This window comes from Trichechus manatus, unplaced genomic scaffold (genome assembly GCF_000243295.1).
Source record: "Trichechus manatus latirostris isolate Lorelei unplaced genomic scaffold, TriManLat1.0 scaffold00103, whole genome shotgun sequence".
Classification (NCBI taxonomy): domain Eukaryota; kingdom Metazoa; phylum Chordata; class Mammalia; order Sirenia; family Trichechidae; genus Trichechus; species Trichechus manatus.
Genome location: NW_004444039.1, coordinates 1,132,393 through 1,144,721, shown reverse-complemented (window position 1 = coordinate 1,144,721; position 12,329 = coordinate 1,132,393). Strand labels below are relative to the sequence as shown.

The following is a 12,329-nucleotide window of genomic DNA, read 5'->3' as shown; positions in this document are numbered from 1 at the left end:
GGAAGATGTTCCTTAATTTCCAAGCATTATAAGATAGTCTCTAGCATTAGACAGATCTTCTTTAAATACTTACCACCTACCTGGCAGCAACTTGTAACTTCATAATTACCATAAATATTCACCCCAAATCTAAAAAGCTTCCTTTCTTCTTCTTCCTAAAGATTTTCAAGTTCATCAAGAATCCACTCTAACCACGCAAACTGGACCAACCAACACTTCTACATGGTTTCCCCCCATTCTTTCTTCTGCCAACGTCTCAAAACAACTTATTTTCTCTGCTAATCTATCCTTCCCTTCTTTCCAAACCCATCTCAAAACTCTCCCTCATTTAGGTTTTCACTGAAAAAAAAAAAAAGGTTAACTCAGACAAGAAATATTTCCTGATTGATTTTATCTCACTCAGACTATTTTTTGCTCCATTTCTCTTTGGGAATCCCAACTGCAAGTACCATATGAATCTGAAATGAATGATCTGTTCCTTTCTATTCGTCTTACATCTTTTTCATGTGTTTGGGTGCGTATTATAAATTCTTCGAAGGCAGGTGTTGTTGTTGTTTAGTTACCGTCCAGTCAGGTCTGACTCAGGGAGAGTCCATGAGCGCAGAGTAGAACTGCTCCATAGGGTTTTCAAGGCTGTGACTTTTTGGACGCAGATCACCAGACCTGTCTTCCAAGGCACCTCTGGATGGGCTTGAACCGCCCACTTTTTGGCTAGTAAACGAGCACTTATCCATTTGCACCACCCAGGGACTCATTTCTAGGCTTATGGTCGATGTCGTATGCCAGCAAGTAGACTCTGACTCACAGCACGCCTGTATGACAGAGCGGAACTGTCCCATAGGGCTTCCTAGGCTGTAATCTTTAAGGAAGTAGACTGTCACATCTTTATCCTGTGGAGCAGCTGGTGGGTTTGAACTGCCAACCTTTTGGGTAGCAGCCAGGTGCTTAACCACGGCCCTGCCAGAGCTCCTATTTCTATGCATAGGCACTAGCGTTTTCACTGTTTCTAGAATTGAAATGGAAGACTAATAAAATCTCTCAACTCTAATCCCTTGAAAGTGGTTCTTCATTTCCTCTTCATCTGCACCTTGATGTGCAGAAGCGCATATATATCTAAAATACTATTACTTCTTTTATATCCTACTGTACTTACTACATGAAAAAAATATAGAATGTTTTTTCTAGATTTTACTTGAAAGTGTAATGTTTTCACAGATTTCCCGGAGATATTTTCTAAGTCTTTACGTCCAAAATTTCAACTGTTATGCTGAAACTCCCACTTAAATATTGCTGACCTCATTTTAAGTTAGGTTTCTCCACTTTCAACCACATATAACAAAAAAAATTATGTGAGCAAACATCTTTGACGGAACAACTTTTCTTTCTCTCTTGAAGAGCTTGCAAATTCCCTTGAATGTCTGCAATAATGATTCCAACTTAGAGTAATATATATATAACACAACTCTGAAATGGACTTTCAACAATTAAAGACTTAGAGGGGGGAAAAATAACCCTTCAAAGTCTGACCTTCCGAGTAACCTCAGCTCTGGGTGCTACACCTTAACAAGCTTTATTTTGTAACTGGATGGATAGCATTTCCAAACTCTTACTAATCAGGGAAGATTTCTGTACGATCAACATTAGCAAGTATAAGCATGACGCGTAACAGCTAAGGCTCTGGAAACTCCTAGGTCTATGACCGTGTCTCAGTCCCACATCGTGTAAAAGCAAATAACAATAGTATGTACCTCACATGGCTGTACAGACGAAATAAGTGAACGTGCAGGAAGCACTTCAAACATTTTAAAATTGTAAAAACAAAAACAAAACAAAGTCAACATTAATGTAATCCTGCACTAAACATAAACTTCAGTCAAAAAGACCTTCCTTCTGAAAGAACGACTTGAGCACTAAAAAGAAAGAAGCCTAACTCTTAGACTATGGTTCCACTTCAAAATTAGCAACCACTTTTTAATTACATAGGAACAAATTATTTTGTGAATGCTCATTATTTTTAATACTTTTGCATATGCATTGCATAGCCTTAACATATTTTCTAGAACAAAATTCAGCATGAAACGTATCTAAGAGCCTAACGAAAACTTTTTTATTTTGAAACTATTTTTTTAACATCAAAATTAATATAATCCTGCATCAAATGTAAGCCTCCGTCAGAGACCTTCCTTCTGAAAGAATGACTTGAGCACTGAAAAGAAAGGGGCCTATTTCCCTACAATTTCTTGTGCTATAGTAAATAATGGCTAAAATCAAGTGCTTCATAAACCTACCTTAGCATCATTTGTAACTGGCACATTATTACTGTGCAAATGAATACTGTTAAAATGTCTTAAAAGAAATAAATATGTGAATGGAAAAATAGAGCATTTAATTGATTCATAAAATATTTTTCCAGATAACCCAAGAATTAACTTTAGTCCAGTCTTGTTCAATTTACAAAAACATTTGCATATGATAAGAGAGTCCGTGCACATTACATGTTTTTCTGTTCTGTGGTAAAATAAAATTATACCTCATCAGAATATACTTTGCACAATGATGTTCTAAAATAAAGTCATTACTCTGACTAATCATATTATTACATTTTGCATTTTTTAAAAAAGAAAAAAAGCATTTGTTAGTGTTAATAAGCATTCAAGAAGCATCAAACAAGCTTTCAACATGAGCTGAAAAATAATTATCTGCAAAGAAGTGGGGGGGGGAGGCTTGCTATATTACATCTATTCCCATATTTTTTGAACTAGTCAAACTAAATAATGTGAGCCATTTACATGATAGCACCTAATAACTTCAATGGCTTTCTCTCCTGTATCAGCAAAAGCTATGTTTTTAAGCTATTGCTATTTCCTTTCTAGCTACAGTCATATTAAACCTATCCTACATGTAAGTGCAACAAGATATTCCCCACATGACAAGTAGGTAAGATTTTATTCACAGTAGATAATTTTACAGAACAATCACTGGAGTGGGCCCACACATTGATAACAAATGAAAATATTTGCCTTAATCAGATTAAGCCTGAAAACCTGGTGGGGTGTCCTCTGGTTTCACACAGGTAGGGAATAGAGGGTGGAGAGATGGTACCCACAGCAGACCCTAAAATACACGTGGATGACCAGCCTGCTTCACTTCAATCCCAACTGACCCACATCATCGACATTCGATAAACACTTCAATTGTAATAAAATCAATGAGCTCACAATTAGTTTCCTGCGAGCTAGATGCAAACAGAACAAATATTATGCTTAACCTCATTCAACACTGTCAAAATACTAGGCAAGGGTTGAATGGGTTTAAGTGGAAAAACCGAGGCAGCAGCAGACTGAGTGAGAATTTTCCTTCCCAAGTTATGTTCTGCCCTGACCTCTTTCTTTCAAATCGTGGATCTTGAGTAGCTGGAACAAAACAATGACGTGTCAGTAACCAACACTGAGCACAGCAGCAGCTTCCTCCATGCAGCAGCAAGATGCAATTACAGGTTTATATAGGTATTCCTATTTCCTCTGTTTACAAAGCACAGGCAACCCAGGAGACTGACATAAAGCAGCTCTTGATAAAAAGTAATCGCTCTCTGTAGTGAGGGTTGACCGTGTGTCAAACACTATGCCAAGTGCTTTATATGTATCATATCATCTAATTGTCGCATTTGTCTCCATTCTACAGATGATGAAACCAACACTCCAAGCTTGCCCAAGACACACAGCATGAGCCCAAGCTCTTTATTAATTAAATGCACCATGTAAAACAAAAGTTAAAGTCACCAGTTGATCTACCCGTTCAGGCAATTAAAGCATTATATTATAACAAGATTTTTGGTCAGAGGCTACCAAATATCAGAAAATCATTTCCTACTCAATGTTCAAAAACTTGAATTTCACGAGTACAAACGATCTTAACCTTCAGTTTGCGAAAAAGCTAACATATGCAAATATTCTTTTTTGAGTGCACAGATGACGAAGAGTTGCTTTTGACATGGAATTTATAACCCAGCTAAGATGATAGATCTGTTAAGATGCAATATATTTTCAGTACTATGGACATGAGCCCTGGTGGCACAGTGGTTAAGAGTTTGGCTGCTGATGAAAGGGTTGGCAGTTAAAATCCACCAGCCACTCTTTGGAAACCCTATGGGGCAGTACTACCTTGTCCTACAGGCTCGCTATGAGTTGGAACCAACTCAGTGGCAATGGTGTGGGTTTCTTGTTGTTGTTTTTTATGGACATGAGCAGTGTGTCAAGGGTGGGGGGAGGGGACATGGCTTTTAACACGGGGAAAAGAAAGAAGGGAAAAATAAATTCAAAGAGGTGAAATCTTTGGCAGAGATATCTCCCACACAGAGAAGGCAAACAGAGTAGAAATGGGGGGAACACCTTCCAGAAAGAAGAACAAGCACAGAATGCTGGGTCTGCACGCTGAGCTCCTGCAATGGCAAATGACTACTCAGCAGATTCAGTGGAGGACAAAAAGGCCAAACTGTGGAAGTCTCCTTGGCCGAGCTCAGACGTGGGACCTCAGCTTATGAGGCAACGGCTGTCCACAGACCTCACGTGTCGATCACCTTCCTAACATCACAATAAAGCTGGCTTTCAGAAGGGAAAGAAGTTCCCAGAGCCAAATACACTCAGTCAATAAAACTGAAAAACAGCTACACCAAAATCTCAAAATATGCTTTGCAAAAGGTTAATACTTAGTATTTGCCACAGTGGTTTCCAATCTTAAGGTAGACAACCAGTCTTTGCAAGCCGATGGCCGAATACGATCAGACGAGGTAACATTGCTTTCTTTTTTCAAAAGCTTTGAAACAAATTCTCAGTGATGACTGGCATAGCACAAAAACAACCCTTTGTCCTGAGAGGACCCCTGCATGTCACTGGTTCCCCCATTCCATGCTACCGGAGGGGCCGAGAAAAGTGTGGTGGGGACGCACTACTCCACGGAAAAAGTGATCAGTGAGGAATGATGGCTGGGAACCCATTCTCTAAGACCCTGTGAGGGAGCACTCGCCGTGGAGTTTTACACTCCATGGCCAACAGGCCTTTCTCCAATGAGCCGGGACAACACAACACCTTTCTCCTGAACACCATCCTTCACTCATACTCTCCCAGACATTTTTACGCAACTTCACAAAGGCTGTGTCACTGTGCAACTTTACCCACCTGTATCTTGCAGATGAGCAACAAGCACCAAAGACCAGGGTTCTACACATCTTATACAGCCAAGGGTGAAGAGACTAGAATTCATCAAAGACCCAGTCCTACAAATTGTACAGACCATTTATCAGGTCTAACTCTGTCTTGATCATGCCCCAAATTCATTTCTTGCCCTTGACATATCGGTTCTTCTCCAACTTCCCTACCAAAGAACCTCTAACAGCAGAGAAGGGTAAACGCTATCTCCTTGGAGAAGCATAACCTGTGCACGTGTCATTTTAAAACACATGCAAACGAGGCCTACTCCTCCATAATAAATAGCTATATTGCATTCTTTTATCCTTGTATAATGCTTTAATACATATACGTGCACACAGACACACAGACACACACAGAGACACACAGAGACACATACATGGGTATACATATTGCCCCCAAAGTAAAATTCCCATTCCAGAAAGCTACGCTATGTTGATTCTGTGGCTTTGCACATCCACAGGGGTCTGTCTACCCCAGCTGCAGAGCCAGGGATAAATCCAAGAAAGTTCTATTTTAACAGTTAAAGCTGCCATGGAAGCATAAGAAACATGTCATTTGAGGGTTTTTAAAAATATAAATCTTTTAATATGGACTTAATTACCAAATATTTCATAAACTATTTTCCAAGAAAGCCTAAAAAGAGGTGCCGGTGTAATGGAAGCCCTGATCTGACTGTATAAGCGGTGTGAGCACCACTCACTACAGCAAGCTGGGCTGGCTCCCTCCCTGGCTTCCTGCCTTCCTCTCTGCCCATTTCATTCATTTACTAAACATGTCTTCTGGAAACCAATGCAGGGGATCACAGGTAGAGCAAAACAAATATGATACTCCAAATCGTTACTATGAAACCTAAAATAAATGCTAAAAAATTAATTTTAGTAGCTAATGTTTACCTGCGTATTTTAGCTCCCAGGGATAGATTCTTCAACCACCACCTGTCTGTGATACTGTGGTGGCTTGCGTGTTGCTGTGATGCTGGAAGCTATGCCACCAGTATTTCAAATACCAACAGGGTCACTCATGGTGGACAGGTTTCGGCAGAGCTTCAGACTAAAACAGACTAGGAAGAAAGACCTGGCAAGCTACTTCTGAAAATTAGCCAATGTAAACCTTATGGATAACAACAGAACACCGTCCAACTCTCTTTGGACATGTCATCAAGAGGAATCAATCGCTAGAAGAGGACATCATGTTTGGTGAAGCAGAGGACCAGCAAGGGTGAGGGAGAGCCTCGGCGACATGAACTGGCATCGCAGCTGCACCAATGGCCTCAAACATGCCAGCGATACATGAGGTCGCCATGAGTCAGAGTCGACTCAAGGACAGCTAACAACCACATTCTTCAAATACATGTTTAGAAGGAAAGTGGAAATGTTAAAGATATTATACCTTAACGCTTTCTCGCCTTTCTTGCCTTTGTGCCTTTGCTTACTCCATGTTTCCAAGCCGGAACAGCTTCACTGTCATCCCTCTCTCCAGAGTGAACTAAGGTGGCTCACACTCCTCCTCTCCCATCCCCCGCAGACGTTCCTCCCCAGAGCCTGGAGAGTCTGTTGGTCCCTCGGACAAGGCACTGGGGTGCTGTCTCTGCTAATCTACTCCCACCTTTTCTTCAGCGGCTGGCAGTTCACATGAGTGCCTGTCTTAGTCAAGCAGCCTTCTAGACTCTCACTGACGGGCCAAAACCCAATTAATCTCAAGTTCTCTTTGAAAACAACTTAATTTCAGAAAAGAACCTACTTCTCCTATGAAAACTTTTAACTCTACACACTAAAGTCAGACTTAGATTGGACACACCTTGATAAATCTGATTTCTCCTAGTTCTGCAGCTCCCATCTCCTACCCCCTCCTTTCCCCCCAGAATATAATTTCCTACGCTTTCGTAATGGGGAACAGCTTAGAGCCCCTCAGGTCCCAAGTTACCGCACAAGTGCCCACCCTATCTTGTCAGTTTCTTGGATAATTTCTCAGCCTTAAAAACCCAGTTCAGGTATTACTTTTTCTTCCCTGAATCACCACCCCCCCACAACCAGCACATAATCGCCCCGAGCTCTGTGAAGTCTTCACAACTCTGCAGTTGTATGTTTATCTTACTATCTCCCCTCCTCATTTTATCCCTGACGCCCAATACAGTGGCACATGGTGTTCAACCAGCGCCTGGTGAGTTGAGCATTTATTTGATGCAGACAGGAAAAGAGTCTATGACCTAAAAATCTGTATTTTCCAGGATAGTCACATTATCTGGAATATAAAGCACACATTTTAATATGAAGAACATTTAATATTTATGAACTAATGAACAATACTTTCAGTTCAATCATGTACTCACTCCTTCAACAAATATCGGGGCTCCTATTAGCTGCCAGGAATTGCGCTAGCCTAGGACAGGTGCTAGCATCTTATATGCTGCCTTTGTGCATATTGGACCCAGGTGCCCCCTCTGGACAGATGACTTATGAAAGCAGGGCCCAGGGCTCCAAATGCCTACCCCGACTGGCACCCTCGGGTGTGAAGGCCCTGCATACAACAGCAAATGAGACAAAGCCCCTACTTCAAGGAGGGAGACAGGCAAACACACGTTCAATGTTCCACATTTTCCAGGACTGAAAAATCAGACTTCGACACACCACACTTACTGCTCTCCATCTAAGTTCTCACATCATTAAGCACTGGTACTATGATCATCAGTTGAACTTGGGACAAGGCGGTAGCTATGCCAGCTGAGAATTCCTGCTTTTTAGGCAGGAAACAAGCACTGTTTTCAGATTCAAATAGGCTACAAAATCGATCATGTTTTCAGATACCGTTTTACGGTAACTGGCCCAATGTAATCTCTCCAAAGACTATTTTTGGTTAATTTATTTGGTTTTTAAGTCATTTCTTACCTTGCATGTGTTTGAGTTTTTTTTCCCCATGATGGTAAATATTTCATAAAATACTTGACTCAGTTTGGAATTGTTTGCTTTATCAGTGCACTGCTGAGCACTGCTACGTTCTTATTCTGCTAGCGTGAAACGTAAAAAATAATTGCTATTCCCAGTTATTAAAACAATACAAATCTTTTAAAATAAGCCAAGATAAGCTTACTTTCCAAGTATTAAAATGCCTCTTCACAGTTAGATGGAAAATACTCATTTTCTTTGTATGAAATGTGTTATGTATACGTATTTTTGACCCCACTGCTTTCTCTTAGAAAATAGGTCACTTTGCCTCCAAGTTCTGAATATATATCAACTACAACTCTCTTCACTTCTTACCTGGTTAATCTAACATACAGAGCAGTACAGAAATAAGTTACAAAAGCAGTAGTATGGGAACGGGTGGAAAAACTAAACATAAAATTGATGGTGAACCAGTTAACAAAAAACATTTGACCATCATGTTCATTTCAGGGTCCTTAATCCAAATATGTCCCTGTTAAAAAATAGCAGATCTTGGGCTTTAATAACCACAATGAATTGTTGGGAAGGCTTTGTAATTTTGTCAAATTCAATTAACTCATTCAATAGATATTTATTAAGCATCTCCTAACAGACAGGAATGGTTCAGGGCAAGTGGTAGTGAAGAGAGAAATGAACTAGTGCCCCGGACCTTACAATGGAGCAGCGTTAACATCCAACAATCCTGCCATTCCCGTCACCAAAGAGACTCTTTATCATAAGATTTAGTTTGAGTCTTACTTCTACTTAATGATTTTTTTTTTTCTTTGTTAAGAAGAAAAAGAAAATGTAGAGCCTTACCTCTTAGATTTCTCGGGTGAATCTGTTTAGTTCGAGGCATCTTTGATTCAGGGGCAACTTCTTCCTCTTAGAAAGTCTAGGAAGAGCCGGTCACAAGAAAGTAGCGCCATAAACTCAACATACATCAATTAATCCATGTGCTGGGGGCGGGGGGAGAAAAAGCAAAAAAATACATTTTACTGTCTTCAAAAGTTATGTCTTAGTAAAGCATAAACCTAAATTCAAGAAACGGTAATTAAGGGAGGCACTGCTACAATAGATTCCTAACTTTTAATGATAGGACGTCATTCTGCCAATAACTGGGCCTTCTCATTCAGAAAACAGTCAGTGTATTCTTATCAGAGAAGAGTGAAAAACTTCACTGTTTCAAAATAATATACCGACTACAATTAAAGTAAAGCATCAGGTTATAAATACACTATACACAGTACATGTTTGTCCATTGATAAGCTGTTTGAGATCAGGGTATGTTCATTCATTCATCTTGTTTTACAGAGTTAATTCAATTAATACATGGGGTTGCTATCGATGCTGCTCCCCAAATATTCCAGTTCACCCTTCCAGGAGCATAGTAGTAGTGCACTTTCTGCTTCCCTCTGTTTAGATGAAATGTATGACTAGTCTGGCTACCAGTCTGTGAGTGGGAGAGACACACATCACTTCCAGGCTGGAGCATTGAATTATCAAAGCAAGATCTCCCCAGAGCTTTCTTTTGCCTCTGCCATGGGACCAGCACTGTCCCAGACAGTGAGTGTGACAACACAGAGCGGAGCTCCAGCTATCCTACCACAGTCTTGTAACATAAACAAGAAAGAAACTTCTGTTGTTTTAAGTCACTGAGATTTAGGAGTTGTTTGTTACTGCAGCATAACCTAGTCTGTCCTGACTTACATATTCAAAAAAAAAAAGTAACCTCAAGTACAATATACCAAAGCCATAGTAATCCAAGGAGTCCCTGGGTGGCACAATCTGTTCGTGTTAGGCTACTAATCACAAGGTTGACAGTTCAAACTCACCTAGAGGCACTGCAGAAGGCCTGGCAATCTGCTTCCATAAAGATTACAGCCAAGAAAACCCTGTGGAGTTCCGTTCTATTCTCTAACACATGAGGTTGACAATAGGCTTTTTTTTTTTTTTTTTTAATCCAAAATCGAATCACCTCTCTCTCCAAATCAGCCAGCTCAATCTCCTTCTCTTCCACAAGACTCTCCAGGATCCTAGCGCTGAAATTCTAGTTTTAACCTTCTGCAATAAAGCTGATAAGCAAAGCCCAGTATGACGACTTTAAACAGAAAACAATGTTTAATTATTAAACAAAAACGCAAAAATGGGATACCAGTGCTTTGCCTGAAACCTTCAACTGTGAGATCTGGCACAGCAGAAGAAAATAGAGACTAGTTACTGGGCACCTACTGTGTGCCTATATTCTTCCTCCATATTACCTAACTTAATCCTAACAATAACTGATAAGGTAGCTCTCGTTCACTCATTTCACAGGTAAGAAAACTAAAGCATGGAGAGATTAAGTAGTCTGTCCAACGTCAGCAACTAAGGCGTGTGGCACCACGTGACTCAGTTACTCCCAGTGCTTCCGTCCTGAGTGGAGACAGTAATACCTACTCAGGGTTTTTCTCAAGAGGCTGTATATGTAGTCACAACTACATGTTTTGGTGTCAAACCAGACTGGGTTCAAAGTCAGGCTTTATCCCTTACTGTGTGACTATACTCACATTACTTAACCTCTCTGAAGATCAGATTTCCCAACTGTAAGCCAAAGAAATAATAGTATCCACCTCACAGGTTGTTATAAAGATTAAACCAAACATATATGTGCTTTGCCCACTGCCTGCAACATAAAAATGCTCAAATATTAGCTCTCCTCAAGACAGCCTATGTGGGAAAAAATATATATAAGGTTTTAGAAATTTATAGTTTTATTACAGCAAGAAAAGAATAGAAAGAAAAAATACCATTAACTTTATTATTTTATGCTGGCATGGCTATATAATAACGGCATGGCACAAAGTATTTGCTTTTTCACTTGCATGAAGAAAATATGAAATGAGAGCCCAATACTATGTATTTCATCTAACCAAACCTTTCTATTCTGACTTACAACGACGCTATAGGACAGAGGAGAACCGCCCCATAGTGTTTTAAGGCCGTATATCTTCACAGAAACAGACTGCCACATCTTTCTCCCTCTCCTCCTCCCTCAGAGGTGATGGTGGGTTCGAACCACCCCCCTTCTGGTTAGCAGCCAAGTGCTTAACCCACTGCGCCACCAGGGCACCTATGTATTTCATCTAGCACCGTGCAAAATTATCCACGAAATATATGGTTCCTCAACTCCCTGCACTAAAGCATTATCAAGAAGCTTCTAGTTCAGTAAGTGAATGTACAGAGAGATGTTTAGGCCAAATAAATTTTATGAACGCTTAACTACGTTCTTTGGCAATCTGGCAGCTTTAAAATGGTCACGATACTTGTAAGTTTTTAAATCGTGAACTCCGACTGTAATCCAATCACGTGATCTCATACGATCCGGAGCATAAATGTAAAATACGTAAATTCCCAATAGCTAATTGCTTCCTGCTGCCCCCTTAGCTGCCTTAGCCACTATCCCTAGCTGTCCATTCCATATTTAAATCCTTGTGGGAGGGAAGTAGGCATTTTCAAAGACAGCCGCATTGGAGCGACTAGGACAAGAGATAAACCGTTCCTTTACGGGAAAGAAAGAAATACTACATGGAGCGAAAACATGACACGATCAAAAAGCGTAAAGGCAGTTACAAGGAGAAAAAACATGAATGAATGTGGAGGGCGGAGCCTGGGAAAACCCCTCTGCAACGCTGCACTGAACAAAGCGCTTCGCATGCCAGGAGGAGGGGGAAATGGAAGTGCCAGCTCAGAAAGGAGCCTGGAGTGGATGCGGCGAGGAGACGAGAACGCGAGGAGGCGAGCGCGGCAGCCCTGAGACTCCTCCTCGCCGCCAGCTCCGCCGCCGCCCCCTCCCCTCTCCAGCCAGCAACTCCTTCCCGAGCTCGACCCCAAGGCGAGCCCGAGCCGACTCGCGCGAACCCACCGTCCCCGTCCCAACTGCTGCGGGCGCTCCCTCCCAACCCGGAAAGGAACTACCCAGGTGGCCCGGAGTAAACAGTCAGAGCGCAGAACGAAAGGGAAAGCCAGCCACAAAGCCGGGAGGTTGGGAAACCGAGGCCTGCTCGCCCGCACCCCCCACCCCCGTGCAGAAGGCGTCTGCGGCTGGAACGCGGGCGGGGAGGCCGGGCCCCTCGGTACCTGCTCCGCTCGCAGGACCGCAGCTCGGGCCGCGCGCGCGAGGCGAGCACGCCCCGAAGTGGGACGTGCCCCCCGCACGCAG

The 12,329-nt window shown here is 41.6% G+C and overlaps 1 protein-coding gene across 1 annotated transcript in view; it reads right to left on the bottom strand.

The window, feature by feature from the left end:
- Positions 1-12,329, bottom strand: part of HIVEP1 (HIVEP zinc finger 1) — a 165,872-nt gene that overhangs the window by 149,558 nt on the left and 3,985 nt on the right. Inside the window, exon 2 of the mRNA XM_023737445.1 lies at positions 8,948-9,087. Coding sequence (XP_023593213.1) covers positions 8,948-8,987 — 40 coding nt within the window. The 5' untranslated portion in view covers positions 8,988-9,087. The remainder of the gene's footprint in view (positions 1-8,947; positions 9,088-12,329) is intronic.